At 43.9% G+C, this 19,427-nt stretch overlaps 1 protein-coding gene across 3 annotated transcripts in view; it reads right to left on the bottom strand.

The window, feature by feature from the left end:
* The window catches only part of LOC146811215 (uncharacterized), a 67,154-nt gene extending 47,963 nt beyond the window's left edge, over positions 1–19,191 (bottom strand). For all 3 annotated transcript variants that reach the window (XM_085618250.1, XM_085618249.1, XM_085618248.1), the window contains exons 1-7: positions 19,090–19,191; positions 17,822–17,899; positions 11,474–11,514; positions 8,420–8,485; positions 8,042–8,107; positions 7,483–7,536; positions 2,339–2,380 (exon numbers count right to left, since the gene is read on the bottom strand). In XM_085618250.1, the coding sequence (XP_085474376.1) occupies positions 2,339–2,380; positions 7,483–7,536; positions 8,042–8,107; positions 8,420–8,485; positions 11,474–11,514; positions 17,822–17,899; positions 19,090–19,138 (396 nt within the window). In that variant the 5' untranslated portion in view covers positions 19,139–19,191. The remainder of the gene's footprint in view (positions 1–2,338; positions 2,381–7,482; positions 7,537–8,041; positions 8,108–8,419; positions 8,486–11,473; positions 11,515–17,821; positions 17,900–19,089) is intronic.
* Between the last annotated feature and the right edge of the window lie 236 nt (positions 19,192–19,427).

Below are 19,427 nucleotides of genomic sequence, written 5' to 3' on the forward strand. Positions count from 1 at the left end.
GGAGCATCAACTCAGTGCTTGAACAACTTAAGAATGCCTCAGGTCTGGGAGTGAACTGGGACAAGACTTGTCTTGCTCCATTGACACCGTAATGCCCTCCACAGCCCCACATGGCAGGACCCCACCAGGTGCACTGGGAACCATCCACGTTCCGCTACCTTGGCGGTCACATCTACCATGAAACCCATGATCTACATGATGGCAATCTTACGAGGGCAATTACCACCTTGAGGCTACAGATATCCTTCTGCAGCATGCTATCCCTCATGGTGCAGGTGAGCTTCCCTCTCTAAGATGGTGATGCTCCCCATCTCCTGTATTACTTCCAGAACCTGCCGGTCACTGTACCACTCTCCACATTCCACACACTGCATGGTATGTTGGGCTGCCTTATCTGAAACAAACGGTGGAGACGGGTTGCAATGAGGTCGCTCCAGCTGCCTTTTGTGTTGGGGTGACTATGGGCTCCTAACTTCGAGCATTATTATCTTGTGGCGCCGTGGCCATCAAAATGGCGGGCGGTCAACATCTGGCTGAGCCGGCTCATCCTCACTGGGCCGAGCTGCTCAAATAATACATGAACTTCTGTTGCTGAATGGTAAACTCCCCCTGCATTCCAATACCCTATTGAGCTTCACTCCGACACATGTGCCATACATCAGAGTTAGATCTATAGGACCTTTTCAGGCATCTGCTCTGAAGTGAGAGGGTGGAACTTTGAGAGGTGGGAGTGGCAGTCACACTGGGCACCTTGTTTCACTAGGAAGATCTTGCACCCTTTCAGCACCTACACAAACATCATGAGAACCCCCCCCCCCCCGCGATTACCTAGTGCACCGCACAACACTGGCTGAATTACAGCGGCTTTGGCATATTACAAGAACCTGAGACACATCCATTTTTCCACGCAGTCTATGTGAGGGATCACATGGTTCACATGTACGATGGCCTCTAGTTTTTGGGACTTGATGCAGCCTACAAAATTACACTGGGAACGAGACATTGGCTGTGAGAGCACTCCTAAAAATTTAGATAGGGCTCTCATCTAACCCCGTAACAATTTCAGCAATGCAAAGTTCCAATACATCCAGCTCAACATCTTACACTGGGCCTATTTTACCTCTGAGAGACTGCACCGCAGATGTGAAAGCGAGTCTGTGTGCCCCAGATGTGACTCCGGAAATTCAGATATGGCACATATGCTCTGGAACTGTCCAGAGGCACATTTATTATAAGGGGCGGTCTTAGATGCCTTGGCAGAGGTTACGGGTAGAGTGGATCTCAGCACCCTGGAGGTGGAATTATTGTGGATTTTCTTACATACGAGATAGAGAAGCCCAACACTCCGATTCATAGACTTAGTCCTAATAATAACTAAACACGCAACTGCCATGAACAGGAAAGGTGCCCACCTTCCGAACATGTCCTACTGGTATTTGGCAATCTTAAAATGGAGTAAAGCTGAGTCCACAGCGCTGTGCAGGGAGGAGCTGAGGGGCCTATGAAGGGTCCCAATCATGCAGGAGTGGGATATTTTTGTGTGTGAGTTACAGGTCCACTTTGAGGGGACCAGGGAAAGGGTGTCCAACAGTGAGTCATGACTCTGTTCCCCCACTCTTTCTTTGCTCCCAAAGCCAGGCATGGAGTGCCCCACCACCTTGGTTCATTCCCCCTTCTGAGTGTAGCTGAAGTGGTGCTGGAACGCTGTGCATGTGCCTGCTGTGGGTGATAACAGAACTAAATATAAATTGCCAGACATAGGCCCCTCTGCATAGGAGACACAGATCTTGACTCTGGAACTGTTAGTGCTGTGCCTGTTCAAACTGTTAACCATATCATTTGTCACGGTTACGTTAAAGAATAGACCAATGTCCCCTTCAGATGTTTCCTCTGCTATATGTGATAGAGTGACCTAATGGGACATTACACATTGATTATCTGAATCATTAAATGATACTGTATTATGTACAATGTGCATTGTGCTCATGGTAAAGCCTAATAAAAGCGTTCCTGAAAAAAAATCCAAGAGCATTTGATATTTTTTTTAAGGTGAATTTTGGTGTGTGCGTGGGGAAACAGCCTTTTTACCGCAACTGTTACAACGCATGCGATTACAACGCATGCTGGTGCAACGCAAAAGGTGTGCAGCAGTGGGTAGAAGGTGTTGGATGTAACGTCACATATTCGCACATGCAGGGGCATTACTAATGCCAAGCAAAGATAACTCAACTCTTACTTTAGTATCTCTCATCCCTACATGAAATGAATTTCGAAACATGCCACAACAGTGCAACTATTCCTAGATTAGCGATAGTAACATACAGGATGGCAAACTTACTTGAGCAATCCTCACTAGTTCCATGTAAATGTTGTAGTCATTCTGTAACAAAATAAAACATATTTTGAGCTTCAGGTTCAGACAATGGCGATTAGTTGGCACTTGCCTAATAATTGGACCAGTGGATGGTTTTACAGATTTGAGAAATTGTAATAGGCGATATGAAGGAACATAAAGCATGCATAACACATCAATCACATGATTACATGAACTACATTTTCTAATTTGATCATTAGAATAAACCAATCGAACAGAATGATGGATGGCAAAGGCATGTTATGTCAGTGAATACATTGCAATATTGGGAATCTACACATTTACCTAAATCCTGATTCACCAATTCACATGCGGCAGGAGGGGGTTGAGATAACCAATATATGGTCCATTCTTTTGTGGACTACAAAACAGAAGATGAGGTCAGGTATATGAGGCTGAATGTAAGGCCAGTGAGATGAGAATAATCAAAGAGCCCGCAAATAGATGTTGGTGGAACTAGGGCACCCTTTTAAAATTGATTAATAGTTAATACATTATCTCTTTCTTTCCTGCCTCATTCAGAGTGTAGGGGAAGCCAAATTACCTAATTTTGCAATCACCACCAGCTCTACAATCAAAAACTCTTTTTTTGTTGACTTCAAAAGGGCCATTCAATTTAGTGTGTGTCCTCCCAGTTCTGTTCCTACTAGTGTATTTTTTGCTGGGTCTGCCCTTTACTCCATTGCAGTTTCAGACAGAAAAGTTCAGAACTGTCCCATGCACACTGAAAGAAAAATAGAAGTATGTGAGAAAAATTAGTTATATTGTGTCTGAAGAAGAGAAATCTGTATCTGTAAATCTGTCTTAAAAAAATGTAAATGATGGCATGTATAAAATCGCAGTTATCAACACAGACAATTTTAAATTTGGTGGGCCTGCCACACTTGCTTGTGGTGCACCAGCAATATGGCCATGACCCTAACTCACAATTTAGACAGTCTTTGATTTAGATATGAGTCACCGGAAGTGGGAAATTTCTCAGCAATGAGATGCAGGTAGACAGGAAGTCAGGCCCTCACTGAAACTTACCCAAGGAGATGAAACTAAATTACTCATCATGTACAAATTGACAAAGGCTCCCCCAACTCAGGGAGCCATACATATGGTGGTGAGCTTGGCCGAACCAGGGATGTGGTGCATCATGACCTTTCTGGGGAAGGTCAGTGCAGGATTGGCTGACCGGTGGGGCTGTACCGGAAGCGTTCGGGTACTTCTGGGCCTGTCCCAGCAATTTTGTCAGCTTAGCCCATAAAAGGTGCTGAGAGGCGGCAAGTGGGTCTCTTTTTCCCACTGGCTGCCTTGGACAGGGTGCCACCTCTCTACCCCATGTGCTTGGAACCCAGAGTATTGCCCGCATGTTTCTTTGTTTCTCTGTTTCTTTGTTTTAGGTTCCTGCGGGCCAACGCTGATTACTGCCAGCACTATGGTAAAGGTCTCGAATATCCTTTTTCAGAATCTTCACATCCAACTTGGCAGCCAAGGTCCAGCAAATGCCTCCGGGAGCCACAGGGGCTTGAGAGCCATTTCCCGCCCTACCCAAGTGCAATTGCGGTATTCCAGTACTCAGTGGTGGCTCCGGTGGGCACTTCTAGGCTATGGGGGTGAGGGGGCACTGGGGGTTTTTGGGGTTCCTTTGTTTGCGTTGTTGCACCAGTATCATTCATTACTTGGTTTTGTCTGCCTTGGTCTAACTGGAATTCAGGTGAAGCGCTCCAATGCATTTGGCCGAGTTTTCACTAATGTAGTTAGTCCGGCAAGAGAAATTGATAAGGCTATTTTGTGGCTGAGTGGTTTGTATCAAGCAAACAAGCAAGGGCTCATGCACGTAGGTATCCAACTACAGAGCACACCTTAAATATGGGAATGGTCTCAAATATCCCCTTTTTAAATATTTACATTTCATCCAGTCTCTGTGAAAGGTGAAAATTCAATTAGGACCATTTATTGATGGCATCAACAGGAAGAAACCGCAAGCGGGAGCACTGCTAAGTCAGCCTTTGCCAGCAAGTCCCACAAGCTTATGCTTTCCTAGACACATTCCACACCCCTGCCACTCCCAGCACAGGAAAAAAGGCTCTTCTCCAACCGAAAGGGCAGACTTGCTTTGTGTTGGTTGTCTGCAAGCCTGGTTGGCACGAGGAGGAGTCTCCTGAGATGGTGCGAGTGGGGTCAGCCATCGTTCCCAGTCCAAACCATGTGCACAATAGAATGGGTAAGTTGGTTAAGCCAGCTGGGGGGTTATCTATATCCCAGAGTGCATCAAGGGTGGGCGGTTGGTTCTCGAAGGATGGGGTACACGGCCCTGAGGAAGGTAACAAAATATTCTTTAGGACTTGGTGGCATGGCTAGGACATGTCCAATGCAATTTGTTTGGGGGGAGGCCAGATAGCAGGTAAACTATACTGGCCTGTGGCTTGTGAGGTCAGGATTGGTTAGACATTTATGCTCTATATAAGGTATCCTTTTCTTTTTACACCAAAATAAGAACAGCATCACAGGACCCTCCAAGGAGTGCTGGCAGCGAGTTCAAAGGAAGTTACAGGGGCACAGGGGGTTGGGGGTGGCCTTTGACATGCTGTCCTCACCTGTCATCCACCCCTGCAGGCACACTGGGCGCAACCTAGCACAGGCCCTTGGAGAGGCAAATGATGTGTGTAGGAGGTGTCCAAGAGAGGTGTCCTAGTGGGCAGATGGGCCCCCTGCACAGGAGTATCCTGGTAAGGGAGATCCTTGTGTGAGGTCCTCCCATAAGGAGGCACTCACCCAGGTGCAGCTTTGATTGGACACGGGATGTTAAAAGGAAAGGACACTGGGGCCAGATATGATCTCACCCAAAAATGAATTTTGAGGATGCAATGGAACGGAAATGTAGTTATGGATAAGAAATAAATGTACTAGTGTCTTTGTTAAGGCTAGGCATTGATTCCTGTAAACCAACTGTACAAATGTTTGTTACTGTGCATAAAGTAAAATGTGTTTTTTGTCTTGTTTATATGTGTAAATAAATATGGTCAGGGATGTATGACCCCAAACCCAAAAAGAAGGAGCTTGCTTGTGTTTTGACAAATGTCAGAGGTTGTTGGAGTTGAGGAGGAGGGGTCAGTCAACCAGGAGGCATCGGCGATACCAAGCCATAGTAAATGCGGCCTAAAACTACAAAAGATAGAAACTTTAGAAACACAATCTATTTTGGAAAGTCTGTAGTTGGAAAAAGAACTTTGTGCAACAAAGGGAAAAGGTGAAAGCAAAGAGGCAAAAGGCTGCTTTCAAGATGCAGAGGAAAACCACATTTGTGGATGAGGAGTACTGATGAGCACAACTAGAAATTCAAAGTGAAGGATGGATGCAGAGGAGACTGTGGAGACCAACAAAGAGAGTAAGAAGAACAATGTTGAAAGAAATCAGGGACATGTGCAACGGTAACAAAGTTTAAAAGTAGGAAAACATATTTTACACTTCAATGCCAAGGTAATAGGCTCAGTGACAAGGTGAACAATTGGAATTACAGCAGGAAAAGATGCTCAAAAGTAGAACACCAAGAGGGGATGAGAAAAACTTGTGAGGTGAAGACAGAAACTGCACTCTTTACCAAAAGGTCCTAAAAAGAGTGAAGGAATATGTCACAGAGGGAATAGTGATGGTGAAGAAATGCAAAGGGATTACAAAGTAAGGACAGAGAGAATGTATTTTTATTTTTTATTCTTGGTGTAGTAATTTCAAGTTTAAGTGATTGTTGCATATGAGTGTGAACTATGTGTGGTAAAAAGATGTGCACAAGAAGCCAGGGATGATCCTTATTCACGGGATGATGTCCCCCTCGAAAGGCATACTCCCCATCAGAAGATTATCTGTCAACTCCTTTATGATTTGTCATAGGCATCAATTTTCGTGGTGATGCATGAATTTTCCTCATCTTCGTATTGTGTGAGCTTTTTGTAATATAAGGGCATTATTAGAACAGGGATAGAACCCATGAGAGGCAAAAACAATAAATCGTTGAAATTAGTGGTTACCATCCTCTCCTTGCAGGACAGACAAAGGTTTATCTTACGTGTCCAGCATAGATTTCGGAGGCCTGATCGATGCGAAATTTTAAGAATATATACGTGTCAGATAAATTCACATAGAATGAATCAAAGCCCTTGGCTGACCATGGTCAGAGAAGTTTTAAGGCATCAGCAAAGTGGGCAATTGCCAGGGCCCCCACCGTCCAAGGGGCTCCTCGGAAAGTGGACTTTCTCTCAATTCCACCTACTTCTCTGTATTAACCTCTCACCTTCTTCTCTGTATACCCCTACCCCTAGCCCTACCTCTATCTCGGTCTCTCTCAAACCAGTGCCATATTAAGGTTGGTTGAGCTGAGGACAGGACATATTTAACAAACTTGTTGTGATCGATTTACTGAAAGTTCAATTTATGATTAAGTATTGTTTGGCATCATCTGTGGTTGAATTATTAGAATTAGGTAATAAAATTCAAAGTTGTTATGAACAGGGGCCTTTCCATGTCATTTATTTACACTTCAATAATGGGTTTAACTAAATCACCTGTGTTGATTGGTAATCAAACACCATGCAAACAAAATGCACATGAAATGATGCAATGTATACAAATCTCTGGATTATGCCTGAACACATATGTGCAGACCCACATGTTCCACATTCAATGGATGATCTTTTCCACTTTGGCTCAGACCCTTTCTAATTCTGCCTCCAGTTCGTAATGGTCTTAATTGCATTATCTATTGACCTCTTGAAAATGCCATGGGAACTTGCATAAAGTTTCATAAAATTAACATCAAGCTACCCTGTGCGAAAATTGATTATGTGGGCAAATGTTGAGTTTAAAAGACATGGAAGATATCAGTTAGGGGACTGATTAGAAAAAGTCCCCTAAAGAAAAAATAATGCAAAAGTTTGCTCTAGTAAAATTTGAAAAACGTCATATATTTTGCTGATGTAAAACAGTTTGCATAGGTCTAGTCATACCTGCAGGATCTCAAGTCTGCACCCAATAGGCTTCAACTATATTCAGTAACTGAGGCCTGAATCAATTGACCTATCACAGTGGTTTAAAATAGGGTAGCCCTAGAGCAAGAAAACTCTTACCTGATTAAGGAACAGCTGTTGGGTAGAGAGTCCACAGCTGGCTGCAGTAGTTTCCTGAGGGTAAAGAGAACTTGGTTTGTAGTAAATATATATTCTTGAAGACATCATCCACACTGATAACCCAGCTGTCAGTGATACATCACTTTTTCAGGAACACATGTGCAGTAAAAGGTGCACTCAACCGGATGCGTGACTTGGTAATACCCTTCCTGTAAGACATTCTTTTCTGACTTGGCTCAGACAAGCAGGTTTACATCCCTGTAAATCTCATCTGGGTTTTATATTATGTGGAAGATATAGCAACAATGTGTGGATTTAAGGACACAATGAGTTCAAGCTCCTTCCCCCTAACGCTAGACCTGCCCTGTGCCTGACTGTCGACATGCATCACTGGCATCGTTGAAAAACCCCTTGCGCAGTACCTGCCACCCCCGTGTGTCCTCTCCTCGACAAACAGTAGTGGCTGCTTCTTCTACTCAGATACACAACATACACTAGTTGAGTCTCAGAGTCAAATATCACACACAAAATATCATGACATTAAAATTGTTATCATTACCACAAATCTGATGCTGTTTTCTACAATAAATTTATAGGATTCTGCTTTCTTGTTCACAGGCCCATTCTGAAAGAAACAAAGATCAGATAGTTACTTCAGTATTTGCCTGTAAAGTGTTGAGGTGGGTAGGTTTTCGGTGATGTACTGTGTGCCAAGTGGCTCTGTGTGAGGAAGGAAGTTGCAGGGGCCTTCATGTGATGGATATAGGAGGGACACCAGCCTGGTCGTTTGTAAATGAGCTACCCTGGTGTAAAACCAGAGCACAGGTGCATCAACGCATTACCTTCCCATCCCCCTCTCATTGCAACAGAGCACCTTCAGCCACCCTCACCCCCGCGTATTGGATTTGGTGTTAAAGTAAGATGCAGAGACTCTTACCCGGACTGCATTGTAGAGGCAGACAGACCCTTGGAATAAATAGGCAAACATCTGTGCTTGATCCTTCTGCAAGACGGTTTAGGAATAAGTCAGTACATTCCTAGATCAAAAAGCAATTTTATAAATATCCATCTGAAGCCTAATTTGAATAATTATACTCAGTCTTTTCAACTTTGCCACAAACACCAGGACCTAGGTTAAATAAAAATTACTCCTGGCAGTAAAATACTGTTCTGCTGAAATTAGTACTGAGCAAAGGTGTAAGTACTTTTTGGGGAAATTACTGACAGACAGTAAATACTACAATCAACTGCATAGGTTTTGCCATTGTTTTAACAGTTATTAAATGAACTAGGAATGAAATTAAGCAAAATACAAAAAATCTAAATTTCAGGACCACTTCAGAGCAAAACACGCATCCATTTTTAGGTCTCGCGAGCCAAAGGCTCGAAGAGACATTTTATATCTGGGCTTTTCAAAGTGCTGCCGTGGCCTAAAGCTACAGTGCATGTGCGCGGGCGCGCGCGCCGCGCTTACTTTCACTTTCGCGCCCGCACGGCCGCTTTGATCGCGATCACTTTCAATTTCGCGGCCGCAGGGCCGCTGTGCTGCGCAGACCCAGCCTCCTCTGCCGGCACACCCACAACTGGCAACATTACTAGCGCTTGTTTTTGTTTATTTCCAAATATACACATTTCATGCAAATCGCACATTTTTGGCAAAAAAAAGCAGTTGGAATCCGTATTCATGTATGCGTCCAAGAACACACAATCCTGGATTCCCAACACACCAGTTCAAAGGCGAACTCACTGAACCAATTATAGAAATGCGTGGCTGCCGAAATGCATTTTATATGCTTTGGCATATTTTCCATTAGAAGTTGTCGGCGAACTGAGAGTGCGTATTATCTATCGCTCTGTAGTTTCACTGCAAGTATTCATTTGGTGATCAATTTCGCCGCCTAGTACTACGAACCGTAGAGCTATGTTGTTTGAGCGGTCTGTGGTAATAGTCTTTCTGATAGAAGTGGTGTGCGCGCCCCCCCCTGCTGTTCTTTCAGTCCGTTAAAGATGAGTCCATTCTTTAGGGGAACCCCGTGGAGGTTAATTCTCCCAGCAGGCGCCCTTTGTGGTCATGGGTTTCTAAAACAGTCTATATCGAGCATGCTATGGACACATCTGAAAAGCCTTCACGACCTGAGGACTCGTAAGAGAAAATAATTAAAACAGATTACGCTTTTCACACTGTGAAATATTATGTGGCGTATAACCAAATAGACAGTTAACATTTCATCAGTATCTTAGTAACCTTATTTTAGTGTCACACGGCAAATCACTGCATTTACTATTTGAAACCAAATGAAACAAGCATTGAAAAGATTGTTTTATTGCGTGTGCCGATTTACACGTAAAATCTGTAGCACAATGAGCATTTCAACAACAGGTAGTCGGTCTGTTGTTTTTGAGCATTGTAGAGGCTATACAGTGAGATGAACGGATTAAACGCCTTACAAAGATGAACACAACATTGAAAGTAATACAGTTTGTACAGTATGGCAATGTGGTAATGCAGCAAATTATTAAACGTCTTTTATTACTAAAATTAGCAGGAGATTAATACAAAGCGTCCTCGCAGTGTGGTCTCTCTCTCTCTCCCTCTCTCAACTCACATGCAGTCATTCCTCCATCACCGCGCACCCTCACAGTCCCTCCCCTCCATCATCTTGCACCCCCACCCCTCCATCATTTCCACCCCTCCATCACTTCCACCCCTCTGTCACTGCTCACCCTCACAGTCCCACCCCTCGCACTCTCACAGCTCCACCCTCTGCATTAAACTACTGCTTTCACTCCGCAGTGTCCTCTCATGCTCTCTTCCTCTCATCCCCCTCACAGTGTCACCCCTGCATCACCACAAACTGTCTGCCCACCGACGCTCCCTCCCTGCATTCCACCAGCCTCACATCCTCACTGTGTGCAGCCTCTCCCCCCCCTTTGACCTCACATCTCCCACTCCTCTGTCACTCACCCTCTGCCTCACCCCACCAGCTGTCTCACTCCATGATGTTATACCCTGTCATACCTCCCAGCCTCGCATCGCCCCCCTCTCACCTCACTCAGTCTTATCCCACCTGTTACGTGCCTGCATGCTTTCACCCACTACTCTCCCCTCAGTCTCGCTTCCTTCCCATCGTATCTCTCACCCCTGCATCACCTCACCCCCTGCCTCATCCTACCCTCATTTCACCACCATCGCAGTGTCACTCGGCACATCCCTGCCCTCCGGAGCAGATTCCTCACGCTGCTTTAAACATCTGCCCCTGTACTCAGCACCACTGCCCTGCACCTACACCCAGGGGGCAGGGGCACCCCTACGCCAGAGGAGCCCGCTTTTGGGACCTTATTAGTGTTTAGTTATGCAGCACAATATCCTTTGTGCACCAAAATTAACTGTTGCATGGTTAAACACTTATAAGGTCCCAAAGGCGAGACCTATTGGCTATGCCAATGCTTGTTACTTCATGCTGCAATACCTACTAATTTCAAGTTAACCTCAGAGGTGTTCCTGGGATCCTTCTCAAAATGAGGCCATGAAGTCGAGATCTGGAATCAACTCTAATATACTATTTAAAGGGCTTTAAGTGGGATAAACTCTGCCCTTCAAATGTACTTTATAAATATAAAACCCCCTGAAAGATTACTAGAAAATACTAAGTCCTTGAACTCCTCACCCACCAGTGATACCAAACAATTAAGCAGAGAACTTCTCACTGCACCAAACTCCCACAAACACCTACAGATGGAGTAAGGAGAACCACAGCAAACTCTTCAATCATAACCACTCAGACCTAATGTGAAGCACCACACACTATTCCACAGGTACACCACTGACTTGTAGTTTGACTGGTGATAGACACTGCTGGTTTTTATTTTGTTTGCTTTTGTCAGCACTGTTCACCATTTGTTCCTACAGCGTAAAAGCTGCACCCCATACCCCTTTACTTTCCATGCACCCCTATGTGTCTTAAGACCATATGCTTGCCCTGTTACTTACGGAATACATCTTCTGTTCTTTAACACTTCCCGTATCTCCACCTGGAATGAAATAAAACATTTAGCATACCATAGCAGCTTAAATAAAGTGTGTGATCTGGTCTCTTGTGTGAGGTTGGCTGGAAGGAAATGCAAGGAGAAGCATCTCTGGTGGTGGACTTTACTCGTGACTGGCAACAGTAGTATTGTGTTGCGACACTCCTGTTGGGTTGATCGACTTTCACAGAAGCAATGCAAATATAGGACTGTTAGGGTTGTAGTTTGTTAAATTTATTCTCCCAGTTCTGGTTGTGGTATGGGCTGTACTCTGCTCCATGACAGGTAAACAGTAAGGAGTAACATTGGTAGATATAATCTTAAAATGTCATATGGTAACTTCTCAGGAATAAAATAATGAATGATTGTTTGTAGGTGCCTTTGTGCATTGTATTCTGTACCCAACATAATAAATACATATCCACTAAGAGGTTAAGGTAATAGAATCCTTTATGTGTCCAGAATATTCAAAAGTCAGAGACCATCCAAAGCTGCATTTTAATGCACCATTAGTTGTGGTACATTTAGCGTTTGGACAAAGTGAAGAATTGACATTTAAAATGGAAGTCCCAATTGTCGATTTTTGTTATGAAATAGCTCTGATGAAGCCAATATGCCTTTGTATTAAAAGGATGAGCTTTTGGCTTTGCCAAATCTTGTCTATATAGAAATATCAAAGCATGCGTCAAGATGCATGCACACGCATGTTTGACAATGTTGAAATTGATTTCCTATTTAGGGATACCCGTTCGTCTATGACTACCATGATTTATCATGCATGCACATACACAGCTCATAATAGGACCGCCATTTCCTTTTTTTTTTGTATTTACTGTTCCAAGATGGCAGATGATTACTTTGGAGTAGTTCATTAAAAAAATGTGTGTTAAGGCTCCTTTTGAGAACATTGTGCTGCAGTAGCAAAATACAGCAGCCGGGCCCACAACTCAATACATAAATAAACTACTTTAAAATCAAATAGATGTCACAGGGATGGGAGGGTGTGGAATGGGAGGGGTGGAGAGTTGGCAGGAAGAAAACACTGTTGATAGGAGGGAGCGAAGGGGAAGACACAAATCAAGGCCTATATTTACAAAAATATAAGTAAGAAATAAAAGCTGGGAGTATCGGGGAAAGCAACATGCACATTGGTGAGGCAATGTGAGGAGAAAATGTGAGGAGAAAAAGCAGCGTACAGGCAAGAGTGCCGGAAAACATATTTACTCCCATGAAGTCCTGGAAATAAAAGAACATTGTAGTTTCCTGAATGCAAGCACAAGGAGATGATGGTTAGAATGTCGAAACTTAAACATCAGCAGAGGACGGATACAGGTTACCCAATCAAAATAATGTGAGACCGAAATGCTCTAGGGTGGGTCAAACACAAAAATAAGAAGGAAAACCATTGAATCAAGAGGAGGGAAGGGAGATAGACTACAAATCCCTTCAATCATGTGTAATGAAGTAACCCATAAGCCATTCTAAATATTTGTGAAACAATAGGCCTGGCCAACAGACAGCTAAAAAGGTCTGTAGGCAAGACCCCCAAAACATTTTTAGGCTTTTTTTTTACAGATTTATACAGCGCAAACTCGACCCGAAGCTATTGGAGCGCTTTACATGAGCACCAGTTAAGTTACACAAGGACACATTCATTTTTTTGGGTAGATACGGGGAGATTACGTGATTTTCCCATAATCACAGGATGTGGAGTAGACCCCAAAGCTCGAACCTTGGTTTCCCAGCTCCAAGGTCGGCAGTCTAGCCGTGAGACCACATCCTCTCCATGTACATGCCTCAACTTATGCCTCAACTACGTGGAGCGGATTTCTAGTGCAGCATTCTGCTTACCATTATTATCAGTAACCCGGTGTTCATATCCCCGGAAACTCCAGGTGCAGTAGCACTGGACAATTTTGCCAGCTGAAAAATCTACATTGGACCACTGTACACATGTCCTGCCCCCCCACCTGATCCTTAGCGTAGGCATGGTGAATGCGTGTAATTCTCCTCCATTAGATGACCTTCTCTCCTTCCCTTTTCCATCCCTTTACACAGAGGTGCTGCAGATGTTACCAGTGCTTGGGGCAGGTGGTAAATACCTGTCTTAAACTCCTTGGAATCAGGAATAGTGTGTGAAATTGTGAAAGGTGATGCAGGTCTGCAGACTTTTCCCCATTCGGAAGGGTTTAACTCATAAAAGAAGGAATTCTGTGTCACAAAATTAGCTAGTACCAGTAATTCCGCTGCTTGGAATAAACACACAGAATTCATCAAAACTCATAGTGGGGCTTTAGGAAGGGCCGTACCAGTGCCAAATATTGGGGGTTCTCCTGTTTGGGACCGCGGACATACCAGAGATTGGCATGGGCCTAGTGCCACTGGTTAGGAGAGGAGAAGGGAGCTGGAGGGGGGGGGAGGTGAAGTTAAAATGAGTTTGTGTTTTTCCTTTCCTTTCTTTTTCCTTTCCTTTAATGTGCCAGCCAGGAGGTTGTGGGGGTGTATGTTGTACTCCTTTTGCATCATAAAAACGAATAATATAACATTGATTCTAAAGCATAGAGAGCATGTAATTGCTCTGTTGTGGAACATGGCTCTAACTCATGATACATTTCTTTACTTTTTCAGAGTTTGATATAAGTATTTGACATGGTGTTTTAACCGTGTTTCAAGTTTTTAGAAATTGTGGAGGAGGACTTGTTTTTTACATCACAATTGCCAAAGTTTTGGCTAGGATGGCAGCAGTGGTGAATCCACTGGTTAATTCTCTTATTAATGCCTCTTTGAGGGAAGGGAGTGTCCCACGCACCTGGAAAAGGGCGATGGTGATCCCCCTCCTGAAAAAGCCCGGTTTGGATACTGAGGTCCTGGCCAATTACAGGCCTATTTCTCTTCTTCCGGCTCTGGCGAAGATTACAGAGAAACTCTTTCTAGGGGGACCCCAGCTAATGAAGGGTTCGGACGGGTGCGCCTAGGGGGGCTGAAGATCATGAACTTAGTTTTCCCCAAGTTAATCTCCAGTCCCCTCGAGGCACAGAAAACCATAAAACCGTCCAAAACCCGCTGGATACCCGTTGATGTCCGCGACAACAGCAATGTGTCGTCAGCGAACATCAGAGCGGGCACCCTGCCAGAAGCCAAAAACGGAGCATCGCTATCCTTAAGGTTATTTAGTTCATTAATAAGGCCATTTAAATATAAACTAAACAATGTGGAAGCCAGTACACATCCCTGTCGAACTCCACGAGTTACAGGAAAACGGGCTGAGAGTTCCCCATTCTTCCCGCACCTCACCTGTGCGAAGTTCCCTGTGTGGAAGCGAACCAGGACATCAAGAAAAAACGTTGGTAGACCAAGATCCTTTAGCACCGACCATAATTTCTCCCTAGGGACCAGATCAAAAGCGGCTCGCAGGTCCACAAAAACGAGATAGAGGCTGCCACCCTCTACTCTTGTGGTTTTCCAATAGAGGACCTGGAGCCGAAAGATCTGGTCAAATGATTCACTGTCTAAGATGAATAGATAGTGGATCGAACACGTTTTATCACGTGGAGGAGGTGTATTACTATCTGTCAATCATAATATTTTGTAGAAATCGGAAGGGGCTGGGAAATTGTGTAGATAGAAATTATCGCTTATTAGGTGTATAATTATAAAAGGTAAATATACTGCAGAATTGTATTGGTGTCTGCAACGACCTACAAGACAAGCTACTATATTGTTTTATTTTAATTTTATTTCCTTTGGTGAGCATTGATATAGTGCTTGTAAACCCTCATACCTTGTTGTCGGCCCCCTGCAGAGAGATGTGTGAAAGACAAGAGTCTGGATTGTTCTATTTAGGAAACTCAGGCAGAAGACTGAGAAACAATATTAAGCAGAACAACCAGGTTACATTGTACACATTGAGAATGCAGGCATGCCATGACATTCAAATCGCAAAGCCTTGTTTTGTGCCGATAACCTCCTAAGAGAGAGCAGCATTTTCCCACTTGACCCGAATATATAGTTTATTTCACTCCAAATGTGTTATAACAAATTTGGGGGCAGACCAAGTTCACCATATTCTTCTATTGTTTGACAAAATAATCATTGCTGTCCTGCAAGGATTTGGGGCTTGAGTCGCTTTAAAAAAAAAGAAAAAGCACAGAAATATGTTTATGACTTGGCCTGTACCTACATATGTGTGTTTGTTCAATTCACAAACATTGCCAACAGTACAGCTGAAAAGCTGCGCCACAAAGGAAGTTGCCAGGCTTACTACTGAAAGTGTCAATGCACCTCTCCCAGGAGCTCTTGTTCCCGGTTTGCAAAAATGTAGAAAAGGTGAAGTTCTGCACAGGAGGAGTATAGCCAGCTGTGCGAATGCATATTTCATTTTTCACTCAGTGAGCAGGGCCGGCATTCGCGCTGTTGGAGCACGTGTGACAAATGACAATCATTTTTGGCGCCCTCCCATGACCTCCTCCTCAGATTTCCTCATGACCACCGGGCATAAGTGCCCCTCATCTCTCCATAGCCCCTCTCTCACATACATTTTTTTTGTTTAAAGCACTGGTAAAGGCTGATTTTACTAATAAGAATGTATAGCTGCCCAAACAAATCCTTTTCAGCAACATCGGGACTAGATAACAAAGGACCAACCAGCTTCTTTTGTTGGGGGGACTCTGCAGTACTGGCAGAGCTTGAAATGGAAAAATAGAAGTGCAGGTACTCAGTTGCAGAGTACCTGCTTATTTCTGAGAAGTGCCGGTACTCTCCAGCTAAAGGTATTGCATTTCTCTTGAGAAGTGCTGGTACTCTCCCCCTCAAAATAAAAAAATTCTGGCACTCAGTTTCGAACAGTACTGGCCTATTTAACCCCTTCCATGCGGCGCGGATTCCCCCGCGGTGCTGACCGTTACTTGCGCGGGCGTGGTCATGACGGAACGGTTCCGTCATGAGCACAGCTCAACCGACGCTCATGACGTAACCGTTCCGTCATGAGCACCGAAGGGGTTAAAGCACTGAGTACTGGGAGGTCTGCCCTTAATCTAATTATTCTCCTTGTTTCTTTGCAGTAATTCTTTCTGGTTGGCAGGGAAGGGAAAAGCCAGAGCGTTAAAAGGTATGATGTTCTGAACAAGCAATGCACGAAGAGACGCAGGGCCAGAACCATTGAAGCGCTGTGTGCTCGCAGGTGAGAGTAACTTAATGGCCTCATTTTTTGGGAATTGTCTAGGGCAGCGTTGAAAGTGTTCTTGCTGCACTGCTCAACATCAATGTGAAAGGGCAGGAATTCATCAAATTTATGAAATACGGTGCATTCCTGTCCTTTCCCACTGCGCTGGCATACAATTTGCTGCAAGTGCCAATGCAGGCATCTATGCATCATGGTGCAAGGCTGTCTGTGTTGGATGCTGGATTGTGTTTTGCAGCAAGGGGGCACCTTCCTGCGCAAAAACAATCCCAAGAGGAGTTTTTCTCTTTCTATGTGTGATATTCTGCAGCACACATGAAAAGAGGAAAAAAGCGAGGAGAACTAAAAATATTTCTACTCTCTGTACCTGCTCTGGGAGACAAAAGGTTTTGACACTGCTCCAGGTTTACGTGATTAAGTAATTCCAGTACAGTTTCAAAATCCATGAGTGTTGCATGGGAAAACCCACCACAACGCCAATGGAGCGCCTTCCTGTCATTGAGTAACGCAACACAGTGACTTGCACTGCTTACTCTTACTCCTTATCTATGAGGCCATGCAAATCTAAATTGTTATTTAGATTTTATGAATAAAAGGTTGGGGGTAGGAGGGAGGGAGTACCAGACAGGACAGTGAGAGGGCAAAATAGAAATGGTACCTCAATCACAGCACAAGCAGCGGACGGACAATCATTAACTTAAATAAAACTGTGCTTGGTTCCTGCTCCACAGAAGGCAATGGAAGTGACACTTGACCTGCACTGGCCAATTAAGAGGCAGTGAAGAAAAGTGTCTCTAAAACCAGCAAATAGTAAGCAATAGGCGGGCTCTAAGCCCGTTATTGCAAACAATAGTGCCTTGCAAGCAAGAGCATACTCTAGCGCATTTTCACGCAGGCTCGACCCTAAAAGAGAGAAAAAATGTAACCACTTTTATTAAAATGTGCAAAATACGCAAAGCCCAATAGTTGAATATTAGCCAGTTAAGTTGGGCCAAGTCAGAGGTAGGGAGGAAAGACTTGTACTTCCAAACTTGTCCTTCTACTGTTTGTTTTCTCTCTATTTTGGTGAAATGAAAATGTAACATTTATAGGAACACGTCTGCCCTATATGTCCAGGACAGCCAGCATCTTTACCTGAAGACCCGCCTTGATAGTAGGTGTACTTCACAGTCTGCACTTGTCTCCGGTCCCTTCGAATGCTGTTTACGGTACCTGCAGAAGAAGTTTGAAATTATGTGTCTGAAGATCAGCTGCACCTTAAGATTAAGAGCTAAGCAGATTTTCATGTTTAGCACCTCCTCCGTGTCGTTCTGCAATGCGATTTGAGGAATTGCTCTGTTCTTTTTGGAAATCAAAACATTTTGCAGAAAAATTCTCCTCACCAACAAGGATTTCAGACATGATCCCACAAATGTTTCAAAGTCTCCCCGAATTTGCTTTTGCAGAGTCAGACCTTACATTTTAATTTTGATGCATAAAGAGAAGACTTAGCAGTCCTAAATGATTGTTTACACCACCGAAGACCCTGCTGTCAGAGGACATGTTTAAGGAAGGGTATTCGATATGTAATGTGCCTGTGACAGAGGCAGGACCTCAAATGAAGTGATAAACTGAGTTACAAACAGACAACATCCTGCTGGGTGAGTGTGTCTGGCAGTCAAAGTGGAAGAAGGATGGAACTGAATCAACTGAATGGAAAGGATGTAAATATGTATATGATATACATGTTTACATTTTTGCATTTTTATTCGTCATAGTTGCTCCTAACTGCTTTCTTAAAAGTGTAACCCAATCAAACGTTTTATGACCGATAGACTGCCCTCTTGAGCTAGATTCATCACGAAATGGTTCATGTCAAAATCCTTCTGCCAATTAATAGTAATTATATACATACATAGATACATGAATAGATAGACAAAGAAATAAATAAACAGAAAAATATGTATTCAGGCACAGTGGCTTCTAGATTTGAGATTCAATCTCAGTGTTCGGATCATGCTGTTTGCAAGTCAGTAGTTACTGGAAGGACAGAGCTGCAGTCTTTTTTTGCCAAGCTCGAGGCATTAACAATGTATAGAAGGGGTGTCCAGCGTAGGTTCAGTGGCACCTGATCCATGCCAGAACTTTAGGATAAGCACAAACAATGTAAATTAGTTCTGCTAAAATTCATTCCATGTAGACTTATATTTCCTGGCATGGTTCTGGCCCTCCTTGACCCACGTTGGACACCACTGATTGGACCCAGCATGATTTGGTTCAGTAGTTTGTTACCACCCTCAGATTAATGAATGGTGCAGACAGTAAAGTTACCTCTGGTTGGACAGGACACAATCATTTCTGAACTAACTAGAATTTGGATTAACTTTATCAGGGAATCTCTAGAGAGAGAATATGCTTCTTACCAAGGGAGCAGCAGAGAGCCACTACGAGGAAGGCAATGACCATCTTCATGTTGGCGAGAGGAGAGTTTGTCGATGTCAAGCTTAACCTGTTTGGATCTTGATGACAAGCTCTCAGCAGAGACCCTGTACTTGTACCAATCTCGGATGCTACAGCTCAACCCCCAGAGTGACGTGGCAAGGCAGGTGCTATGGTCAGCAAACAACACACATCCTAGAGTGGTGAATTAATGTGCTTCATTGCAGTCAGATGTCAAAACCAAACATCTAGCACTTGACACTAAACCTCTAAGCAGAAAGTAAACATTCCCAGGGCTCTAAGATTTGAGCTGACGTTTGCT

This window comes from Triturus cristatus, chromosome 7 (assembly GCF_964204655.1).
Source record: "Triturus cristatus chromosome 7, aTriCri1.1, whole genome shotgun sequence".
NCBI lineage: Eukaryota > Metazoa > Chordata > Amphibia > Caudata > Salamandridae > Triturus > Triturus cristatus.